We start from the raw sequence: 25,478 nt of genomic DNA, 5'->3' as shown, positions 1-25,478 counted from the left end.
AAAAGGATAAGAAATAAGGCTATGCCTGAGTGCCCTACACATGGGTTTTTCTTTCCCAAACAGACATTTAGACATTTGTACATTTTCAGTGCAATTCATTTTATATATTTAATGACACAATTTTAACTGCACGTCATCTAGACTACTTAATAGAAAATTATTTCAATTGCGTAAGAAAGTAAATGCATACAGTACATACCAAATATATCCCTTATTGTCCTATTCAAAACCATGAAATCCTTTCAAAGTACTGTTCCCAATTTCCCAGACCAGATCCACCCCAGCGATGGATTCCAGCTGAGTTACATTTTATCTTCACTGGGTCTATTATCTTAAGAACAAGATGCAAGATGAGTTTTTTTTTTTAAACAATCGTTTGAGCAAAATGTGACATAAAGCACAATTCTCTAATAAAGTCTAATTTGATTTAACCATATACATACAAGTCCAAGACAATGCTAGCCCCCAATTTTTAAATATAAATAGCTGAGGAAAGTGAAGGACTTAGTTGTGTGCAATACTTTTGTTCCTATTCCCCAACACAGTTGAATTATTCTCTCTCATCATTCTGAAAATATGTGGGCATTTTGCATCCCTGGCAGCTTGCCGAGTCGTTGCTAAACACCTCTAACATCGCTTCAGCCTTGAAATGATTACATATGTAGTTCTAGAGCTTAGGAACAGAAGCAAACATTCATGTACCAGGTACTGTTCAAAATATATTTCTTGTGGCAATTGAAGCCAGATGCTCTGCAGCACTAGAGGAGACATCAATTTTTGAGGCAATTGCCTTTCTGCAACAGCTTCTTCAGAGGCATTCAATATTTTCCTGAGAAATCACACGACTCTCTCAGGCTACAGCAGCACATGATCTCCCTGAAGGTTTTCCTCAGCTCTTGGCTTCGGAAAGCGTAGATAAGCGGATCGATGATGGAGTTACACATGATTAGGATGAGGTACAGGTGAAAGTGGGACATGAAACAGATGCAGTAGGGATTGTGAGGGCATGAAATGTAGAAGAGCAAGTGGAGGAAGAGCGGGGCCCAGCACACTACGAAGACCCCGATCAAGATGGTCAGGGTGATGGCGCCCTTCATGTTGGCCCCTTGCCGAATTGAGCCTGTGCCTGGGAGAATCGCAATCTTTTTCATGTGCAAACGGGCTAACATGAACATGTGGACGTAGAGAGATGCCATGAGGACTAGCATGGTGAAGAACATGGCGATGAGGCAAATGATGACAACGCTGCTGTCGGAATAAATGATGAACAGGACCCCTGAGACTGTGCAGGCGGCCCAGATGCAGGTGATGATGATACCGACACGCCTCCCTGTCATGATGTTGTGATACTGGAGAGCATAGAAGATTGTGAAATACCTGTCCACGGCTATGGAAAGCAGACTGCAAATGGAGGCCAGCAGAGAGCTGCAAATCACTGAGTCAATGATATTGTCGATGCTAACGGTAAAACTGTGTGTGTCGACTTCCGTGTTGTTCAGCCAGGTGATGACGATGGTTTCTGACCCATTCGAGATGCTCACCAGCAAGTCAGCCACCGCTAAGCTGCAGATGAAAAAGTACATCGGGGAGTGCAAATTCTTGTTCTTGGCTATAGCGGCGATCACCAGCACGTTCTCCAGCAAACTCACAAAGCCCAAGATCACAAATACTTCTGGCGAGACAAAGAGTTGCTCATAACACCCTTCTGAAGAGTAGCCTTTTTCCATCGACCTATTCAGGTCACCGTGATGGTGTCCGTGGCTGTGGTTCCACGCATGAAGAGGCCGATGGGCTCCATAACGGTAAGTGAAATTCATTCTCACAAGGTCTTCAACCTTCCTTGGGCAACTTTGCGGCTTGCAAATTAACTCCACGCCTTCCAAATGTCCCTCTTTGACTGGCACCCTGGGATTTTCAGTGGCTAGGGATTTCTACACGCCATTCCAAGAAGCAGAAAGTGAACGTCAAGGAAAAAAACCAAAAACCAGGTTCGATATGCAATAAATAAATAAAATGAAAAATCAGTCAAGTCTTTGACAATTAATGTTTGCTTTGCCAGTTCCACAAGTGCCTGTATTCACCGGCATGAGGCAGCTGAAGGTGGATTTCTTTCTTCCCAGAGCCTCAATCTGTAAAGCTAAAGCTGCTGCTGGGCATTTGAAACAATTATTTCAGAACAAAAATACTACTCAGCTATCTAGGCACTGCTTGCCCTCCTGCCTGCTTTCTGCTGCTTCTTATACGGCGATGGGATGGAAAGGTAGTTAGAGGCAGCTCTTCCCCACCCCTTCAGTTTAGCCGTCAGCCAATGGGGAGGAAGGGAAGAGGGAGGGCGGGAGGCACTGAATTCATTTCAGTTTTCTGCATCTCTTGCAGAAGGGCTTCCAAGATGATATGCGTAATTACTGAAAGATACAAAGGGCTCGAAAGCGGCACAGCCTGGCGGGTTCCTTTTCCTTGTGCAGATGTTGTGATTGGTGATGGCAAGCATAATTGGGAATCCCTTCTAGCCTGAAAGCAGGACGAGTGGGATGCAGAAAAGGGGGGGGGGGGAAACCTACTTTACAGCAATGGAACTAAAGAACAATAGTTTCTGCGGAGATAGTAAGTGATCATGAATGGAGATTGTGGGTTCAATCAGCCCACCAGTCGAGAAAGGAACAGAGGTGCAACATTGTCTTGGCATCCTCAGCAGACCAAGTTCAGTGTTTGTGGTTTGCACTAATGCGTAAGTTACTTGCACACTGTAACCTGTAAGCAAAAACGTGAAACCAAGAGAAACGTGCTTTAGGATGAGAGTGGATGAAGCAAAGTACAAATCAATCAATGGTAGCATTTGAAATGAATGTGGCCCCTAATTATTCTATTTCTCTTAATAAAGCTCCTTAATTATATAAATGTGGGGTTTTTCCCCCCTTTTTCTCCTAGGAATCTGTCTAATGGAACGAGAGTAAAATACTTCATTATACATTTTATTCACATGGAAAAGGCATTGGTTTCAGTTGTCCATGAAGGCGGGTTGGGGGGGAACAGAACAGTGAAAATACCTTAATATTTCAGTTATCTAAATGGCAGACTAGGTTTCTCTCATTCCAAACCATTTAAATTATACATATCAGATTGGAAGAATTATTTTAAATTTCTCAGGAATATGATAACAGAGGGAGATTTTTGTTTGTTTGTTTGTTTCTTTGAAGGAGACCGGGGCTTTGCTTTCCTAAATTCAGATTGTCTTTCTTCTGAATTAAGTGCAGTCAGTGGAATTGCTGTGAACATTGATGCCATTTCCTTCCGAGATCTATTTCTATGTTTCTGAATAGAGACAGATACGAAGAGAATCATGAAAGAAAATGGCACATTAACCTTTAATGTCATCAAATTAGCAATTGATATGGATTTGTTTATAGATAAGAGATAAGAGATGTGATGTAGTCTGAAGAAATAAATGTTTGCAACCTTAGAGGGGGAGAAATTTACTAAATTAGTTTACATTTGTTGTAATGATGGTTAGAAATCCTTTCTTTTTCTTTCTTTCTTTCTCTCTTTCATTCATTCATTCTCTCTCTCTTTCTCTGTCTCTATTTCCCTTCCCTTCTTCCTTCCTTCCCATCTTAGTCCTTTTTTCTGTTCTTCTTTAAGTTTAGTGCAATTTATTATGCATGCCCGATTTTAGTTCTACAATCAAATCTGCAACTCAGCTTGTAAAAGGACTCTTACCTCGTCGTCGTTCCCCCCCCCCAAAAAAATCCTTTTGTCTATATCAATAGGCGTAGCTAAAGAAAAGAACGAAAACTCACGATCTGGTATAAATGCTTCTCAATGCACTAGGCAGGATGGTGGCTATCGTTCCAGGCACCAGTGAAGCCATGATGTCCACAAACGGACAAAAGTAGGAAAACTGACAAAACGAGGAAGGTGAATGATTAGTATGGATACTATTAAACGGTAGCAAATAGATACTTAGAAAAAAGTAAATGTCTATGGAGATTCTCAGCCATCCAGGTCATGGTTGTCCCCAAAGGTGCTTTTTTTCCCAGAGGCAACTGGACTTGTTATTCTGTGAAGATGTTTGACTTTCCATTCTCATTCTTGGATGAAAAGTGAAACATAGCAATAGCAATAGCAGTAGACTTATATACCGCTTCATAGGGCTTTCAGCCCTCTCTAAGAGGTTTACAGAGTCAGCATATCGCCCCCAACAATCTGGGTCCTCATTTTACCCACCTCGGAAGGATGGAAGGCTGAGTCAACCCTGAGCCGGTGAGATTTGAACCGCTGAACTGCTGATCTAGCAGTAGCCTGCAGTGCTGCATTTAACCACTGCGCCACCATGGCTCTTCAAACATCTTCAAAGAATGACAGAAAACTAGCTTTGTCCTATATTGGACATATGGAGTTTTGCGGGCCACAACTCATAGACACAGCTGTTGCTCTTATTGAGTGTACAAGCCTGTTGTGCCAGAAGAGACCTCCTCCCTCAGAAGTAACCACTAGCTCCTTAATTGATTATTATTACTGTAATTGAAGTCCCATCTGGTTTGCACTGAAACCCAGAGAGGTCAGCATACATCCCAGTACTTTCCATTTAGCATTCTCTCCTCCCAGGATTTCAGTGGTCCAGTGCCCAGATCTGGTAGAAAAAGCCAAAAATGAGGCAGAGAGCAGCACCATTGTCATTTCTGAGAAAGATCCTGGCCTAGTTAAGCTGTCCAGTCATATTTTCCAATCTAGTGTGCACGTGTATAGTTTTTCCGTTGTTTCTTTGTTATGAAATTGGAATTACCCAACAGCCAAGAAAAGAGATTTAGACTGCTATTTTATATTGCCTCTGAATACAGCTGGATGTTTTAATAAATAGGTATATACCATACCATAAAAGTGTAACTTGAAGCAGGACTCAGTGCAAGGAAAGGTATTTTTTATTTCTAGGCAAATGTGCCTGGTTTGCCTTTGTGCCTTCAGGGCTACAGAAGACTAGGGAAGCATGCAAATTGAGCAACTGAGAAGCAAGACAACGCCCTGTTCAAGTACTAGATTTTTAGAATTGGTAATAGGATTCCCTGTCAATTTTTAGGAATTTGTCTCTTCCCCAAGGTCTCTTTATGTGTAAATTTGATTGTTCTTTTTCTATGAGCTTATTTTGAACTAGTAAATATACCAATATTTGCCCTCACCCCCTTATTTTAATTCGTTTATATTCAGCCTTTTCTCCAGGAAAGGTTTGTTTTTTCCAGAATGAGAGGAAATCATTCATACAGAGAGAAACAATACCAAGGCCAAGGCATCCAGTGAGTGGGGCAAAGCATCTATATGGGTTTCTCCTTTCTTGTACATCTGAGGCAATGAGTCAGCCTCGGCCTCTTTGTCTTCTCTTACTCATCTGTATCTAGAAAACCAAAAAAGTAATCCCCGTTCCTGTCCAGTCATGCATCTGCATGCATGCACAATGGTTATGCATAAAACATAAATATGTATGTGCTTTAGTGTTATGACTGTGGGCTTTCCATATTCTGCTAAATCTTGGACTTTTCATGGCCTTGATAACGTTGCCATGACAATCCAAAAGCACCAGAACATGGGACAGCGTTTAGTCAGACTTGGCTAACTTTTTTTTAAAAAAAATCTGAGCAGGACTAGATTGATATTTGAATAGGAGACCATCAAGAAATCCTACAGCATTAATCTAGTTTGGAGAAAATGAAATAAAACATCCTATAAAGAGGCAGTGGCAACCACTTACATATTGTTGCCAATTCGCTTAACACAAAGCCTTCACTGACAGACTTGTCCATGTGGTCACCAGGACTTGAGATCAAATAGAAGAGAATTCTTTATTGGCCAAGTGTGATTGGACACACAAGGAATTTGTCTTTGGTGCAGATGCTCTCAGTGTGCACAAAAGAAAAGATACATTCGTCAAGAATCATCAGGTACAACACTTAATGACAGTCAAAGGATACAAATATGCAATCAAATCATTTTAGAAAACAATATAAACCATAAGGATAGAAGCACAAAGTTACAGTCATCCAGTCATAAGTGGGGAGAGATGGGTAATAGGAACCATGAGAAGATGAATAGTAGTGCAGACTTAGTAAATAGTTTGACAGTGTTGAGGGAATTAAATCAAGCAAGACTTTACATTTACTACCTGAAAGGCCAACTTGCAAATTTGCAAAGTGATTCAATGCAACCTGAAGTATATAAGCCCATTAGTCCAATAAATTTTTACTCAACCTCCAGACATAGATATATTTACAAGCAAGTTGAGTCATTGTAGAAAACATCCTAGCAAGAAGATGGTCATAAATCTACACTAATAGATTTCCATTATTTAGTCTTCTTAGAAGTACATCTCCGTCAAAGTTGTGCTATTTTATTCCCAGTGCACAGTTTGACAGTTGACTAGAGCAGTGTTTCTCAACCTTGGCAACTTGAAGATGTCCGGACTTCAACTCCCAGAATTCCCCAGCCAGCATTCGCTGGCTGGGGAATTCTGGGAGTTGAAGTCCAGACATCTTCAAGTTACCAAGGTTGAAAAACACTGGACTAGAGAATGGGTGAAGTTCTTAATGAGTTATTAAGAAAGTTTTCGAGTCTGAAGGCCAGCCAAGTAAGCTTGTTTGCAGCTCTAAGCTCTTGGCAGCAGAACAATTCTTCTACCCAGGAATAAACAAAGTTTATTTCTAATAGAACTGATCCATTCCACTGCCAAGATTCTCAAGATGCATCTACCCAATACTCATTTCCTCAAGTCAAAGTTCAGATAGCAATTCCCTATAGAGATCTCATGGTGTTTTGAATGTGGATGATGCCTTTGAGAAATAGATACTATGCTGACATATTTTAGAAACAGAACTTAAATCTTTTTATTGCGGCTGTTTTCTAAGATTTCTCAGAGCAGATTTTCATATATTGAATTCAATAACCTTTTCAACTACCTCTATTTTCATTAGAAATGTTTATTCCATTCCAGAGAAAATTCAATCGAAACCCCATAGCAACTAATCTTACTGGATCTGTGAGCAGAGACGTTACTTCAGAGTATTGATATGATAGCCTGTTCTCTCCCACGGTTACTACATTTCAACCCAGAGATTTATGCTACATTTTCAAACAGAGAGAGAGGGGGGGGAGCCTTGATGATTTCACCCATACATTTGTTCCACAATTTGATGCTTTCTTATCTTCTCTTTTAACTTTTGTAATTCTTCACTTTTTAACTCTGTTTTAATATTGCTTTCAACTGTATTTTCTTACTGGTTTCATTGTAAGCCATCCAGAGTCACTTAGGCAGTGTAGAAATTGGATGGATGGATGGATGGATGGATGGATGGATGGATATGGCTGCAAGGGCTACAGAGCTGGGTGTAAGAGTTAACAGCCTAAAAGATAGAAATAAATGTAAAAGTAATCTTGATAGAATGGAGAAATGGACTGAAGGTAACTGAATTAAATATGGTAGAGAGAAGGACATGCCACTCTGTATCAGAATTAGATGCAAACTATAGGATGGAGACAGTAGTTGCAAAAAAATAATAGTCTTGGAATAGTAACTAATTGCAAATGCAATATGAGTCAATACAGCGATGTGATTACAAAGAAGCCGACTGCAATTTTAGGCTGCGGCAATAGCAATAGCAGTTAGACTTCTATACCGCTTCATGGGGCTTTCAGCCCTCTCTAAGCGGTTTACAGAGTCAGCATATCGCCCCCAACAACAATCCGGGTCCTCATTTTACCCACCTCGGAAGGATGGAAGGCTGAGTCAACCCTGAGCCGGTGAGATTTGAACAGCCGAACTGCAGAACTGCAGTAGCCTGCAGTGCTGCATTTAACCACTGCGCCACCTCGGCTCAAAGGAAGTGCAGTTTCCAAATTCTGGGAAATAATCATTTTACAATTTTTGCTTTGATCACACTCAAGCATTGTGTCCAGTTGTAAGTATCACACTTTAAGAAGAGATTCGGGAAATTGGAGCAAGTTCAGAGAAGAGCAAAAAAAAAGATTCATCTAGAACTTAGCTGTATAAAAAGAGCTAGAAAGAGATGGGTATATTTATCTTTTCAAAAAAAGATAAAGAATTTGATAACACTCTTCAAATATCTCAAAAAACACCACAGAAAAGAAAATCAGGATTGGTACTTTCTCATTCCCGAGTGCAAGACATGATACAAGAGGGTGAGTTACAGAAAAGTAAATATCTATTAAATGTTAGGAAGTCAAAGGAGTTTCAGAACAGAATTGATTAACCAGCTTTACAGTCAGCAACTCTTCTTCAGAAGTGCTCATGTGGAAGCTGGACAATCATCTGGAGGGAATATTTTTATTTAGACTCTTAAATAAGTGATGTTCTAAATTGTCTCTTCCATCTCATCTATGATTCTGACATAGACTATGGGTTGGTTTTCTAGTCATGCTGAATGGCAGTAAATAGCTTGAGTTGTGGTAGACGCAATTAAGCAATCTTGTGAAAAGGTCTTTGTGATCCAGAATATAACATCATAACCTCATGATTGATTCAGATTGAATCAATTGATTGATTCAGATTAGAACAGGTTACACTGCCCTGGGTTACATCCCCATTGGTAGAGTGATCAAAAAGTACAATTTGTTACTAAAAAACCTTGCTTCCATATCTAGCTTGCTTATAAGAACAGAGGATGGTGGACTTCCTTCTGGCAACTCTGAGGCATTTAGGATTGAGCAAGGGACAGATTGAAGGAGGTCTGCATGGCTCTTTGCAAGCCATGAGTGTTTCCAGCACCACTTGATTGCTATATGTTAGCTTTAGAATGCAGCCAGTTATTGGGAACAATCACTCTGCTTCCCAATGCTGATGAATTCTTCATCTTTCTTGATCTTTTCTATACCATCTGTACTGTTACCACAAATTCATTCATTTCTGATTCTTCTTTTTTTCCTTTTCCACCTCCTTCCACCAAGTGGCATGCGTTTGTTTGGGTTGTCCCATGGCTATGCACCATTTCTTCTTTGACAGGTGTTGGCTGGTTCATTGCAGTCTCTCCATCAATGGGTTGCTAGATCCCTTTCAAATTTGGCTGAAATTGGAGGTTCTGCCTGTAATGTACAATTCAAACTTCATATCTGTTGATTTTATATTTTTCCTACAACTGTGATTTTCTGCTTTATCATTCCCAGTGCTTTCTTAACCTTCCTTGTCTCTAGCTGACATTTCTTGATCAATTTTTCTTGTCCAGTATCTTTTCTTTCATCTGTTCTACCTTTCGTGCATCTGAATGTAGTATGCTATCTTATTTTCCAATCTAATCTTCTATTTGATGATGAACCTTTTTTGGGGGGGGGGTTGTTCGTTGTTTTACATCTTAGGCATTCAGTTATAAGTGCAGCTGCATCAGTTGGCTTGTTTCTTGCAATGAGCTGGTGATTATATTGGCATATTTTAATACTTGTGCTAGTTACTTTTTGAGTTGAGTTGAGTTTATTATATTTCTATGCCGCCCTAATCCCCGGAGGGGACTCATGGCGGCTCACAACCAAGTCAGGGGGGGGTTACAAATAAGAAAAAAGAACACGAACAAAACAATACCACAATTTAAAACACTCAAGAACCATACCATTCAAGGGGGGGGACAAAAGACTCATTAGCCCCAGGCCTGTCGGAACAGCCAGGTTTTAAGGGCTTTGCGGAAGGCCTGGAGGGTGGTGAGGGTTCGAATCTCCACGGGGAGCTCGTTCCAAAGGGCCAGAGCAGCCACAGAGAAGGCCCTTCTCTGGGTGGTCGCCAGTCGGCATTGGCCAGTAGATGGAATTTTGTAAGAGGTTTCAAGGCTGGCAAATTTATTATGTTGTTTTTGTGCTGTTCAAGATACTCAGTTATTCTTCATTTCAGTTCCTCTTGTTTTCCAGTTAGAGGTCTTTGCTCTTTCTGAGGAAAAGATAGTGGAGACAGTTTCTGGTTTGGGGTTGAAAACAATTCAATAGTGATGCTGGCTTTCCCTTTGATCAACGTCCCCTGGTTTGCTTCTACTTTCTGAGTTACTTCTGGTAAGGCTTCAATTTCTTTACCCTGGGTAGGCCTTTATAGTTCTTCCAGTTCTACTTCTGCTAGCTTATGTACTGTTATTTCTGATTCTGGATGTCAGTGTATTCTTTTTAGATATCCTCCTCTCATTGGACTTGACTTGCAATAGTAAATCTTTATTTCTTTGTTTTCAGTCTTTAATTATTTGTGATGGGAAATCAGCTTTTCTTTCAATAGTTCAGCAACAGGTAGAATGGTTGCTCAGTCCCCAGTCCTGATTTCTGAGGTCTCCTTGTTACTAGATGTCCAGAATCTCTAACACCTAGCTCAGTGGGTAACGACAGATGTATTGAAGGTTTCTGAAAGTTACAGCTCACCATATTGCTTATTGGAAAGAACATCTTCACCTGGTTCCTCTGATGACACCTGTGTAGTGTGGTTGAGCTTCTGGCATAACTTTTCCTCAGAATATGCAAGTTCCACAGCCACGCCAAGAGACTTATTATTATTTTCAATTTATTGGCTGCCCACCTCTAGCAGTTCCACCAGCTACATTAAATATTACAATGCTAAGTATTATAAATCTAAGCAAACAAGTACTTATAAGCTATCCATGAGGTAAAAGTTGAGTAAGGTATTTCATTTCCTGTCCCCATTGTGCAATTTACTAGACAGAACAAATTGCTTAAAAAATGCTTCCACAGACTTTCATGAGTTATAGCCTGTTCAATAAAAATAGCTGCTAGGTTTTTTTTTTACAATGAAGATTGTAAAGATTGGAGTGGAGAGGAACCATAAATTAAAGCTTTCCACAAACAAGAGTGAACAAGAGTGTCTATTTGATCCCTTGAATATTTACATAAGGAATAACTGATGTGTAAGTTCTCTGTGGGAGTAACTAACAATGTTTTTTTTTTTTAAGGAAAATACTCCTTTCTTTTAGGTTGATTGTACCCTATGCAGTATATTTCTTTTAATGATAACAATATCAAACACAAATATTCTACTTCTCCCAGCCAGTTGAAATTTAGATTTTGAAGAGTGGAAGATTTCTTCTTCCTATTATATTAAGAAAACTTTTCAATAACCTTATTACATTTATTTTTATTCTTTTCTATTTAGGGTTGAGCTTGAAAGTCTGTAATGAAGAGTAGGGTCCTTCTGCTTAGTCTCCCGACCAGAGACTATTGATGGGCATCTACAGTTTCTTTTAAGGTTTTTTGTTTTTATTTGGATTTGGAGAAGTCAGCCTTTCAGACAGAGGTCAAGCATAGCAACCTTTAAATAGAAATCTCAGGAATGAAGATTTTGATTTTCTACCTTCAAAACATGCACTCATCAGCTAGGCCTAACTTAGATGGGACAGTCTTTTGGGATAGGATGTTTTCAAGTATGATGGTCTTCTGAAGTCTTGGGATGAAATCTGGCTATTTCAGGTCAAATTCACTGATTGATATTAATAGTGAATTTATTTTACTTTTATGTAAAATTGTCCTCATGCATTTGTCAGGTACAAGCAACTGGATCCAGACATGAAGGGTTCTAGTTTACTATTTTAATGTAGTCTGCCTATACTACAAGAATCTCCACAGATTCCTAGCCTTCTCTTGGGAATAAACATGTAAGGTGAACCCTAGGCTTCTTGGTGGTTCCACGGTGACTGGAGTATAATTCGCCACTTGATCCCTTTTCCTTGCCTGGCTTCCCAATGTTTTTGCTCTTATTTACACTGTGTATTGATGGATTATATATTGTTGGGCTAATTGTACACTGTTTAGAGTTGTTCAGTTCAAAGCAGTATCTTAATACTGCAATAATTGTCCTTGCCAAGATTTAAAGTTAATTAAATGCATGACCAGGTAAATAAATAAAAATCCTAACAATCCTTAAAGCAGAGATTAGGACATTTTATATTAGAGACATAATTATTTGCTTAGAAACATCCCTGAAGAGGAACTGTATGAGCTTTCCAGATGAGGCATAAGTTCGTATGTATTTCATCTGTCAAAACCACATTTTTCTCTGTATCCAATTCCTTAATGCCCATTAAACTATTCCTCTCTATTAGTTACTTTAAATATTGTGTTTGTTTTGACAGCACAAAACAGTTTGATAAATTGTCCCGTTTAAAATCATATTTTATGCAGGATTGTGCTGCCTTGTTCTCTGTAAACTACTTCTATAACCTTTCTGCATAATTTTGTTTATTTCTTTTCCTTCACAGCTTCCATCTGCTCAGGGACTGCTAGGAAATTGTTTTCGATAGTTTGAGCCTTTTTGGCAAATTTAACTCCTACCTTTTCTCTAGGAACTTGAAGCAGCTTAGAGAGTATTGGGATTTATCTTCATTTTACCCCTACACCAGCCCCATCAGATAGGATGAGATGAAAAGAAAGAAGTGGACCATAATCACCCAGTGAATTTATTTGCAGAGTGTGAACTTGGGTCCTCCCAGTCATAGCCCAATACCATAACTATTACTCCACACTATCAAAACAAGTTAAGTAAGACTAAGCAGACCCATTGGGACTGTTGGCACCAATAAAAGCATAGATGTCCAAAGATCAAGACAAGCATGGAAGGGTCAATGGGTGGAAGGGTTAATGGGAGGGGTTCAGCTGGCTTCTTGGAATCAGGAATTAAAGGTTTCTGTAAGACACAATGGTATCAATATGTGGCATCTATAAACAGCTCAACAGAATCCCAGTCATGTAGGGGTTAAACCTACATTTGATTGATTGAATCAGATTTCAGTCTTTTTCTTTGTATTCAGCTTTTAAAATCAAACCCTCGGCTTGATATGGGTCTCCATCATCACCAAAACAAAATAAGACTAAAAGGATGCTCACTCTTTGCCAAATTGCTATTACTCCCTTTCTATCATCAGCCTTTCCGGTTTAAATCTGTGTGATCTCTGACTCAGGCATTTGAAATGCATTCATTTTTATCCAAGCAAATTATCCCAGCAAAGTAATTTCATTATAATGAAACTTGAAAAAGGGAAGCAAGAGAACGGACATAACTGGATTTTATCTTTATGAAGGCGTTTGGAATGGATTCTGTTGGTCTTTTATTGCTGCATAGAAAAAAACAAAGTAAAAATGACTCAGAAAGTTTTAAAATACACTCATAATATTTCAGGTCATTCATTGTTTTCTGTCTAGATAAGATCACGATAAACTTAAGAAAAGGGCTTATTCCTTAGAAGAACAAACATATTCTCTTTCTTATTAAGTCTGGCTATACTTTATAGCATTTCTATAGAGAGATTTTCAGGTTCCTCCTTCCTGTATTAAAAGAAAACATAATAGAGATATACGATACTACACAAATTGCCTCCACCAATAACGTACACAGTGCCTGCGCCTCCCTCACAGGTGTATTTTACGTGTGTGTGAAGGAGCCCTGTGTTTGCAGTTTTACAGGAGAAGGTATCTCATTTGTATCCATGGCCCATTTAGATAGACATCAAATGTGCAACTACACAAAAGGTCTTATCATTGCATCCATAGCCTGGAAGTAAGCAAACACAAACTTATTTGAGCAGCCATACTTACTAAGAATTACTGGAACTGCAGTCTAGCACCAGGGGATGAGTGGGGTTAAGCTAATTTGCAGTAATGTATAGAAATAATAATACCGGTAGTCCTCAATGTACAGCAGTTAATTTAGTGACTGTTCAAAGTTACAACAGCACTGAAAAAAGTGGCATGGTCATCTTTATGTAGTGTGCATTGAGAATCAGGGTAGCACAAGTATTATGATGTTAAAGTAGAACTGGGGGAAAAACCAGAGCACACTATGATTTGTCATAATCTCTCTACCCAACCAATTGGGTTAGCAATAGCAATAGCAGTTAGACTTATATACCGCTTCATAGGGCGGGTCCTCATTTTACCCACCTCGGAAGGATGGAAGGTTGAGTCAACCCTGAGCCAGTGAGATTTGAACAGCCGAACTGCAGAACTGCAGTCAGCTGAAGTAGCCTGCAGTGCTGCATTTAACCACTGCGCCACCTTGACTCCTCCGGTTGTTGTTGGAAGGGGGGAAAAAAAGAGAGATTAAAGCCCAGAATGGCAGAGGAAGGGGGGAGAAATAAATATGATACACAAAGAGATAAATAATGATATAGTAGTTAGCAAACAAGAATTGAGAAGTTTTACAATGCCAAAATGCTACCAGACATTTTTCATGACACAAGAATATATAAGAAACTACTACAAGAAACTTCTTAAGAATCAACTCTCTATCTTATATATTGGCTTGTACATTTTAGTCAAGAAGTGATTTCGAAAAAAGTAGAGGGAAGAAAGGCAAACTTTGGGGATTGTAGGTAGGGAATAATGTGTGTAATATCTTGCCAGCATCTGGCAAGTTTTTAAGGCCAGTATATGCATAAAGACTAACTTTGAATGTAACACACTTAGTTTTGTTCCTTAAAAAAAAAATACCACTGAAAACTTTTATTGAATTCCAATTATGGATGACATGATTTGGGAATCTAAAAATAGAGTTAGTTGCAATTTGTGGATCTTGGATTATAATATATCTCTAAACATAGTAATGCCTAGTCTATATACTTATTAACATATATTGAATTTGATTTTTGTGTATGCCACTACTTTTCTTCCTAAGTTTCATAAAGAAAATGGAAGAAAGAAGAAAGACACTCCTGTTATCTGAAAATAAAGATTTATCTTTCATATAAAATAAATTACTGAGACAATATTTCTTTTATCTTTTTTCTTACGGATGTTCAGTTATATCTTTTCAGAACTTTTTTCTAAACATATCCAGGCTTCTGATTTTTCTTGATATTTGCTCCCATCATCTGAAGCCACTTGATTTCGTCTCTATCTTCCTTGAAATGGATGACACTCCCTATCGTATCCTCTATTCCAGATGAGGTCCAACTATGCAAAACTTATTATGAAAAAGAGATGGATGAATATGCTATGACCTCAATCAAGTTAGTTCCCTGACATTCACATTACCTGTTTCCCTAAGCATCTCTTGATGCATAATCACTAATGGTAAGGAATTAATTGGCACTATCGAGGCAGACGAGAGGAAAGGGGAGGTAATGGCCTAGCCATGATAATAGCCTGTGAAGAGCATAATTATTAATTGTGGAATTAGAATGAACAGTTCTGAAAGCTCTTCTTTCAAAAGAAGAATAGTCATCAAAAGAAAAGCAGAACTCATATTCACAGACAAATTCACATTAGTTTCATTTAGTAACTATAAATCACTTGTGAAATCATTTATATTCTAGTCAGAGCTTGTGCAGAAGAAGCAGGGGGCGTTTGGTGCAACATGAATCTTATTGATTCACTCAATATCATGAATCTGGGGGATGGGTAATGCGTTCACATTGACATATTCTGCTACTTATTTGGTGGGAAAATCATCATCACCATCATCATCATCATCATCATCATTATCATCAACATCATCATCATCCTAGTCACTGTCTATCCACTGCAGGATGAAGGCCTCTTCTGCATGTTTCCAACCAGTACGCTCTTGAACTTTCCTTTGCCAGTTGGGCTCACAAAACTTGCTGATATCATTGTTTCATCTTGGTTTGTGTGTGTGTGTCTGTTTGTTTAACTGTTTATTTCATTTGTATGCCGCCCTTTTCCCCCCGAGGGGGACTCAGGGCGGCTCACAGCTCAAAACAAGGGAATTTTATCAAGTGGAATCTATTCTATGAGTGCCTTGGTCCTCCATCAATTCTTCTTGCTATGTAACTAGCCCATTTCCATGTTAATTATTTTACCCTTTTGATGGCATTGGATGGGAAGTGGGAAGCTTGTCAACAAATATAACATAATACAGAATATCCCTATTCCCATTCATTCTTGTGGGGTTTAACCCTAGCAATGTTAAGTTTACTTGGTACTTGGTAATTATATGGAAATAATCATATCTCATTTGTTTAATAAAGCGGTTGGGCAAGCAAGTGCTGTGCGCCACAAGAAAATGTAATGCAGACGGATCTTCTGATTTGCATGGAAAAGGAGAATGATCTGCTGTGCTCTGATTGGAATCCTTCCTCCCATTTAGCTGCAGGGCTCTGCCCTACTTAGGCTGTTTCTGTTTTGTATGCTGGAGAGAACAGTACTTCTCCAGCAACCAAAGTATCCTTTCGTTTTCTTTCCATGAAAATGTTCCATGAAGTTGCCGTTCTCACCAACGTTGTTGCTGCCTTGCACAAAAATTGTGAAGTTTTTCTCCACTCCGCCTTCTCAACAGGTTTGAGGCCTGCTGCATAGAGGAAAAACCTAGAACAGAAGAATCTTTCGATTTTCCTGTCCATTTCTCCCTCTGTTGCACCTAGGCTGCATCTCTCTTCCCCCACAGCAGCCTTCCAAGAACCACAGCTGTTAGCTGTTGTAAGCCGGGAAAGAAGACTGGAAGACTGGAGGAATGCACATTGTTGGGTGTTCTGACCCCCGCCTCTCCCGTTCAGAAACTACAGCCAAACAGAATGTTCAAAGGAATGTTTTTATCAGTCCCGGCTCTTGCTGGCTGCGAGCCCAAAATAAACACAGATAAATGCTCTGGCAAAAGTAAACTACTGCAAAACAGGCTTATATAAATCAAATCACTTATCCAAGTGCTTTTTCTCGATGGTTGCAAACAAACAGAGAACTTGACTAGAACAGGAACGGAACGTTGACTTCTGCAACCAGGGCGTGGCACCATCAGTCTTTTATCCGCAGGAGGAGATCCTAGCGAGCCACAGCTGCTCGTTATCATCTCCTGTGAGTCCTCAATTGTTCCTTATGTCGGTCAGCCCTTCTGCTGTGTGCATCCTGAAACCACTCACAGGAGGTTTCTGTGTCAGAGTCTGATAGCAGCTCCTACCGAGACACAACAGTTGGGTGTGTATGGAAAGGCCCATCAGTGGATTCTATTACAACTCACCTGACCCTCTGTAAAATGCAGCTAGTCTAATGTGTAATCTGCCCAGCCATCTGTTAGGGTTAGGGTTAACTGGCAAACCAGTTAAAAGTGTTGCCGTCTTCATTGGGTGCTTTGCAATGCTTTTGCTCACCTTTCTGATAGTATTTGATGTTATTGTCTATCCTCCAAAGAAGGCTGCATTATTGGGAGACATGAAAGAAGAAGTTTGAGATAGATTGTTATGGGGAAAAATCTATTTACTGTATTTTTCGGACTATAAGACGCACCAAGAGTTTGAAGAGGTAAGAAAAAAGGTTTTTGCCTTCCCTCAGCCACCAGTAGCAATCTGCAGGCTTTAGCAGGGCTGGGGCAAGGCAAAAATGCCCCCATTTTTGCAAACAATGGCTTGTTTTCACCTGTTTTTCACAAAAAGGGGGGCATTTTTGCCTTGCCCCAGCCCTGCTGAAGCCTGCAGATTGCTGCTGGAGGCTGAGTGAAGGCAAAAATGCTTCCGTTTTTGTGAAAAATGGCTCGTTTTTTGCAAAAATGGTATGCAGGGATGGTGCTTCGGGAGGCCAAAAATGGCTGTATTCAGTGTATAAGACGCACCAACATTTCCACTCTCTTTTAGGGGGGGAAAGGTGCATCTTATACTCTGAAAAATACGGTATGTGGTTGGTAGAAGTCAAAAATGCTCTGATGGCACATAATCAATCAGAAGAGGGAAAGAAGGACCAGGGTGAAGCTCTTAGATCAACAGAAAGAAAGTATCTGTAGCAACAGATGAAAGATGGTGTTCATTCCAATCAGTCCTGATCTCACTTTGGGGGTTGTAAAAGTAATGAATAATGCGAGAACTTGAGATTCAGGCCTAGAATCACATTTTTTTTCCCAGCCACCCCATGGGAATTCTATTGTCTCCATAGCACGAATAAATCCTTTTGAGAGCATCTTTGCATTGGAAATCAAAATTGATCAGTACCAGCTATGCTGAGGTGGGAATTCAGAGCTTTCTGTATTGAAGAGTGCAGTCTAATCTTGAAAGAACTCTCCAAAATAATGCAACCTTGTACCTTTTGTTAAACTACATGAAAAGCTCTCTCTCACTATGAATCAGCCCTTATTTGATTCTGGTTATGAATACTTCTCTGGCTGTGACTTCAGTAAGAACTCCGGCCCCTTTTAATTTGGATTCTGTTAGATACCAGAATCAGTTACAATGGTTTACACCCAGGTCCTCTGTTCCGGTGGGAACAGAAATTCATCCTGATGGGTCGAAGGGTCTGACAGCTCCCTATCAAAGGGCTGCTGTCAGACTGAACCTTTGCTGGATTCTACATAGTTGTTTCAGAGGGTTTTTTTTTTTTTTGGTTTTTAAATTTTATTTACAAACATGTAAAATACACATGCACAAAACTTAGATGTACACCACATTTACACAATACAATACGAACAGGAGCTTCCTGTTCTTTCTAATAGCAATTGCCAATCGATATCGCTCACCTTATATTGTTTCCCCTTCTATTGTATTTCATTTGTATTTCACCCTCTTATCTTACTCATCTGTCTGCTATATTGGCTGATTACCTCTAGTAAATTTACACCACTTGGAGATATATATATATATGTGTGTGTGTGTGTGTGTGTGTGTGTGTGTGTGTGTGTGTGAGAGAGAAAATTCTCCTTAACTACTATTTTTGGGCTTTGTTGTCTTCCTTCATTGATCCTTGTTTCTTTCCTCCATCCACCTACACCATTTATCCCATATCTGGTAGTATTCTGGTTCTTCCTTTCCCTGGATTTCTTTTGTTAATTTGTCCATTTCAGCACAGTCCATCACCTTTCTTCTTATTTCATCTTCGCTTGGAGTTAATTTGTTTTTCCATTTCAGGGCAAAGGCAATCCTTGCCGCCGTAATTATATGTAATATTAAATACTGAATTTCTTTTTTATATTTCACAGTCATTATTCCTAATAAAAAACTTCAGGTTTCCGTTCTATTTTTTAGAGTTAATAAAGAGCTGTTGTTGCCTAAGCCTGAGTGTGCCTTTCCTTTACCCGATGCAAGAGATTCTGTGTAAGATGAAGGTTTTGTTTGATGGAATATGACCTTGAATTGCTAATTAATTGGCATCAGCCAGGGCTAGGACAATCATAAAAAAATTACTTTTGTCTCCTTAAGGATTATTGCAGACATAATTTGGAAAACAATTATGTGTTAGGAACTCAGCACTGAAAGAATCAGTTTACACACATAGTATTGTTGTTTAATGACAGAATATAAATTCTGCCATAATAATATAATGTAACATCGCTACAGTCAGAAAAAGAAAAAAATCTTCACTTTTGTCTGAAACCTAGAAAAATAGAGGCATCTTGGGAGATCTCCAAACATCTCTTTCTCTCTCCCCCCCCTCCATCTCTCTCCCTCTCTGTCTTTCTCTCTCCCCCTGTCTCTCGCTCACACGCACACACACACAAATATGTAAATCTTTGATCAACTATTTTGTATGCTTTTAAATGGAAAATAATTACTTAGTGCGTTTTCACAGAAAAATTCAAAAGCAGAATAAGAATGTTAGGTGGGACCTTGGAGATCTTCTAGCCCAACCCCCTATTTGAATAGGACATACTACACATACACAGATCCTTCATTTTAGAATCATCACCTTCCTGTGAAAGTTAAAGTAAGAATAGTTAAGGTCAGATTAAGCATTTAAAATTGTGCCTAGCATATGAAGCCTAATTTAAGCAAGATGTCATGTCCACACAATAATGACAGGTAAGTTTTAGCCCAACTCCAGTACATTTAATGTTCCCATACTTTTGAATGGAAAAGAATCCCATAGTGCAGTGTTTCTCAACCTTGGCGACTTTAAGTCCTGTGGACTTCAACTCCCAGAATCCCCCAGCCAGCATAGCTGGCTGGGGGATTCTGGGAGTTGAAGTCCACAGGACTTCAAGTCGTCAAGGTTGAGAAACACTGCCTTAGTGCACTTTCACAGAAAAATATACACCAATTCAAAAGCAGAATAAGAAAGTTAGGAAGAACCTTGGATATCTTCTAGTCCAACCCTCTCCTTGAGCCGGAGCACCTATACTCTTTCAGACAATCTTTTCTTCTAAAATCTCCAGTGATCCACAACTTCTGAAGGCAACTCATTCCACTGGTTAATTGTCATTGTCAGGAAATTTCTCCTTAGTACTAGACGGTTTCCCCCCCTTGATTAGTTTCCATCTATTGCTTCTTGTTGTCCTTTCAGGTGCTTTGGGAAATAGATTGACCTTCCTCTTCCTTGTGGCAGCATCTCAAGTACTGGAGCACCGCTGTGCCTCCCCCATCCTTCCATCTCTTGACTTTCACTGGGTCCAGTAAGTCCTTTAATGCAGTGTTTTTCAACCTTTTTGTGCAAAGGCACACTTTTTTCATGAAAAAAAATCACGAGGCACACCACCATTAGAAAATGTTAAAAAAAATTAACTCTGTGCCTATATTGACTATATATAAAGTGTTTTTCCCACGGCACACCTTACACTCTGTCACGGCACACTAGTGTGCCGCGGCACAGTGGTTGAGAAACACTGCTTTAATGGGAGTGAATAGAAACAGACATGAAATCTTATTTTCCTCTTTCTGTTCAGAAGGCAAGCAACCTTTTCAAAGAATAAGGCTTTTCTTATATTTTTCTTTCCCTTATAAATGGATGAAAGGCTCTTCATTACTCCAATAAGTAGCGGTGATGTTGACATGACCTTTCATTCATACCCCTTTACCAACATGCCCACCTACAGTAGCCAGTATGTATTTTGTTAAGCACCTGTTGCCCCTTTCACCCACTTGATATTTATTTAATGTGGAGGAGAAGGATGCTAGGAACGAATTTAATTTCTTTGCTGGTTGGAGTGGAGGTGAGAGGAATTTTTTTTTAAAAAAAATTGTTTCCCTAGTGACTATTACTTAGAGAAGGAAGTGGCTTAACTATGGTTTTTGCAGGAAATTATTTGTTTCCTGCCAGAGAGAAGCATGGATCAGCTAGTTTGCTCTGTTAGAAGAAATGTCCTTCTGGGTTTATTTATTTATTATTTATTTATTATCAAAATTTATATGCCGCCCAATCCCGAAGGACTCCGGGTGGCTTACAAAAAAAGAGAGAAAAAAGAGGAAAAAAAAGACAGTTTAAAATCATAAAACCACATGCATTCATTCTAATCGGGGCTGGACCTCAACAATGAGGTCAATAGCCCCAGGCCTGCCGGAATAGCCAGGTTTCAACAGCTTTTCTGAAGGCCATGAGAGTGGGTATGGTCCGGATCTCTGGGGGTAGCTGATTCCAAAGGGTCGGAGCAGCCACGGAGAAGGCTCTCCTCTGGGGGCCCGCCAGCCGACACTGTCTGGCTGACGGCATCTGAAGGGAGGCCCACTCTGTGGGATCTTACTGGCCGCTGGGAGGTATGTGGCAGCAGGCGGTCTCGAAGGTACGCTGGTCCTAAGCCATGTAGGGCTTTAAAGGTAATAACCAACACCTTGAATTGCGTCCGGAGACCAATTGGTAGCCAGTGCAGCTCGCGGAGGATCGGTGTAACGTGGATGTACCTCGGTGCACCCAATATCGCTCGCGTGGCCGCATTCTGGACTAGCTGCAATCTCCGAACACTTTTCAAGGGTTCAGTTCCAAGTGGGGAAAAAGACACTGGAAACATGGAGGCTGCTTGGGAAAATGATTTTAATGGTGGACAGGAACGCATGGCTTGAGGTCCTGGGGGAAAAGGTTCAAGGTGTTGGGTCAAGAAGAAAAGAAAAAGAAGGGGCTTGCTGAGAGTTCCTGAGTTTGTTATACTCTCTGTTCGGCTGTCCGTTTCCTCTTCCTGTGTAAGAAATGTATTCTGATTGGTTGTCAGACTCCCAGGGGTGGGATGTGGGATCTTAACTAACTTTGTAGGTTGTGTGCCTTTTGAGTCCCAAGCTTGGCTGAGTTCCCAGATGCCATGTGGTAAGTTTCTGTTCCAGGCTAATCTTACCTTTGTTATGTAGAATAAACTGGCTCAGGCATTTTAATGGCCCATTGACAGGTGGGGGCTATTAAGGTGGGGGCTATTTAGAGTGAGTCTTTTTGCTCCCTAAAAACATGTTTATCCATTTCTTATCCAGGGAAATATAATATTCTGCCTTTTCAATATTTCCTAGGATATTTCATGCTCCTAGGAGAGTGGTGGGGGCTCACTTCCTACAGCTCTCCGCACAATCTCCGCCAGTCTGAAGATGATAGAAAGAAAGATCGATCCCCTTCAGACTGCTTTGGAGAGACCGAAAAAAGGGAATTGGTGCCACAGGCAAGTGCTTTTGATATCTGAGGGTTGACGATGATTCAAAACCCCTTAGGTTTAGCAGACAATGTTCTTTACAGGAACGAAGCAGAAGATGCAATAAGGAAATCTCAAAAGAAAGTAAATTGGTCTTATTCTTCTCCTGATCACGAATCAGTATTCATTCATTGGACTTATAGATTTTCAAAGATTTGTAATGGCTGCCCATATTAAAATGACTCTTAAAACTAAAAAAAATAAAAATAGGTTGCCCAACTTGTACTTTTCTATTTTCTTCTCCCTTTCCCCATTTCCCAAAATTTTCCTCTCTTGCAAGAGGGGGGAGATGGCTTAAACCAGCGGTCTCTTCCCAACCTGGGTTTCTCTGTGCGCAGGCTGACACTTTCTTGAAAGTGTTAACTCCAGGTTAGCTCAGCTCTGTAACTGTGATTAATTAATTAGCACCCCGGCTGCTGTCTGAAATTGGCAGGATCCTAATCAATATGATCCAAAAAGGCTTCCTTTTGTCTCCTGTTCAGATGCTAAGAGGTCTCATCAAAACCCCGGCTGTGTCACAGCATAATAGCAGAACTGCCAAGTGTTTCATTGTGGTGATCGAAGGGAAAACGTTTACACCTTAACCTGATCTCCCATCTTTTCCAACCAGCTTCAGAATCTACCACAACGCTACCGCACTCTTCTTCAAATTTCCCAGAGAGAGAGAAAAAATGAAACATTAGTTTGCTTTGTGCCAATTTACTGTAGTTTATTAATTCTTTTACTTTCTTAATTGATTCTGTCTGAAGCAAAATATATGAACCTCGGGGTTTTCAAAGTTTGAATAAGCTTCTCTACCTCATATCCAAATATGATAAACCTTTCAACACTTTAAAGGCCAATCAGAACTTCTGAACAAAACAGCATTAATTATTCACAAGAAATATATTAACATACAAGACAAATAAATACAATTCAGGACCTACAAAAGATAAAAGACAGCGAAAAGATCGTCTTTTTAAAAAAGCAAAGAAGTTGCATCAAAAGAAAAGAGTGATCACACACATTGTAAACAAAGTTGTGGGAAACTTAATCAGTGAGAAATTTGGATGACTTACAGGGCAGATGTTGAACTCCTGTCTCCAAGCCGTTGTACTAAATTCCCACAGTATTTTCTCTGCTCCTTTTTAACATCTACATCAGTGGTTCTCAACCTTCCCAATGCCGCGACCCTTTAATACAGTTCCTTGTGTTGTGGTGACCCCCAGCCATAAAATTATTTTTGTTGCTACTATGCAACTGTAATTTTGCTACTGTTATGAATCGTAATGTAAATATCTGATATGCAGGATGTTTTTTTTATTGTTATAAATTGAACATAATTAATCACAAAACAATATGTAATTATATATTGTGAAATATTTATCTCTAATTACAAATAAATGAAATTTTCTCTTGAAGCATGGTGTGGCACAGGGATCGGCAATCTTAAACTCTCAAAGAGCCATTTGGATCCGTTTCCCACAGAAAACACCGGGCGCCACAAAACCTGTGTGGGTGTGGCCAACTCAACATCACTCCCACCCAGTCACATGACATCCCCCCCCCCCAGACATGCCTACCCAGGTTTCATGGCTTAGTGTTTTCTATGGGAAGAGGGTCTGTCTCTCTTCTCTCCCCCTCCCTCTCATTTCTGTTTTTCTCTATTTTTCCTCTTCCTTTCTTTTCTTCCTTCCTTCCTTTCTTTCCTTCCCTTTCCCTCTTTCTTTTTCTTTCTTTCTCATTGAATACGATAGCAAATCCAAAATAAAGTCATTAATTGTAGGAAATTGCTTCTCTGTAATCTTTTCATAGTGAACTCTAAGTTGATAGAATCTGGCAAGATTGCACTAACAGCAATAGGATATATATCTATTTTCTTTTGAGTTTGACAATATAATATGTTATCTAAAGTTATAAAAAATCTTATTTTCAGATGCATTTTTTGCCATCTCTGTTATTTTCTTTAAAAAAAAATCAGATTTGCTTCCAATTTGTGCCTTCTGGCAAACTGCAGTTTTCTTGGCAAGAGATCTAGCTTGCCATTGCGTTCATCATAGGTCTGAGAAACTTAGTTTCTTTCTTTCTTTCTTTCTTTCTTTCTTTCTTTCTTTCTTTCTTTCTTTCTTTCCTCTTCCTTTCTTTCCCCCTGATTTGTTTCCCTCTCTTTTCCCTTTCTCTCATACTCTCCCTTCAGCTCTCTTTCATTTCTTTCTCCCTCTCCCCCTTCTCCCTCAAATTTGTTTCCCTCTATTTTCCCTCTCTCCCATTTCTCCTTCCAGCTCTTTTTCATTTCTCTCTCTCTCTCTCTCTCTCTCTCTCTCTCTCTCTCTCTCTCTCTCTCATGTGTGTGTGTGTGTGTGTGTGTGTGTGTAGGTCTTTGGTTATTCGGGTTTTCTCCCACGTAAAATTGGAAGTGTCTTGGCGAATAACCCGAATAACCAAAGACCTACATAGTAACACCTGCAAAAACCTCAGAAAACTATATATATATATATATATATATATATATATATATATATATATATATATATATATATATATATATATATATATATATCGCCCCATTAGAATGGGGCCGGCGGCATCCTCATGCACGCGTGCAGTGTGCGTGTGCACGCGCGCGGCGCACACATGCATACTAGCATCTGTGCGATGCTCCAGCTGCTCCTGGAGGATCGCGCAGGCGCTGTATGCGTCCTGCGCATGCGTGGAAGCGCAGAACTCGTCAAAACCTGGTAAGGAGCGTGGGCGGGCGGCTGGGCCCTTCACCGTTCCCGGAAGTTACATACTTCCGTGTTCGCCAACCAACCAGTTCGCAGGGACCGCCGCGAACCGGTTGAAACCCACCCCTGATTGAGACCCACTGTGTTAAGTGGCCCACTGTGTTAAGGGAATGTGAGGTTGAAACCTATTTGATTATCCACCTATTGCTATGTTGACATAATAGAAATGAGGACAGCTTCCAAATGTCATCAATGGCTGGGGAGCTTTATATGTCACTGTTACATAGTGTGGACAGTTACTCATGAATGACTCATGTATCCTCATCCTACCCACAGCCAGTTTCATCTCAGAGGAGATTGAAAACTTCTTACGATGAAGTTTGATGATCAGAGAGTGATGATTCTTTTGAACGGTAGGATTATTCCGATCGACTCCTCTTCCCATGGAGAAGATGACAAAGACTTGTTTTCCTACCCTCCATGGGAGGTCTCTG

General features: G+C 39.9%; 1 protein-coding gene across 1 annotated transcript; it reads right to left on the bottom strand.

The window, feature by feature from the left end:
- Window positions 1–818: 818 nt before the first annotated feature.
- On the bottom strand, window positions 819–1,817 carry MC4R (melanocortin 4 receptor). The gene has a single exon (XM_032223211.1). It carries the CDS (start codon window positions 1,815–1,817, stop codon window positions 819–821), a length of 999 nt encoding a protein of 332 aa, XP_032079102.1.
- Between the last annotated feature and the right edge of the window lie 23,661 nt (window positions 1,818–25,478).

This window comes from Thamnophis elegans, chromosome 8 (genome assembly GCF_009769535.1).
Source record: "Thamnophis elegans isolate rThaEle1 chromosome 8, rThaEle1.pri, whole genome shotgun sequence".
Lineage (NCBI taxonomy): Eukaryota > Metazoa > Chordata > Lepidosauria > Squamata > Colubridae > Thamnophis > Thamnophis elegans.
The sequence above is the reverse complement of the archived record's forward strand: the minus strand, read 5'-3'. Positions and strand labels throughout refer to the sequence as shown.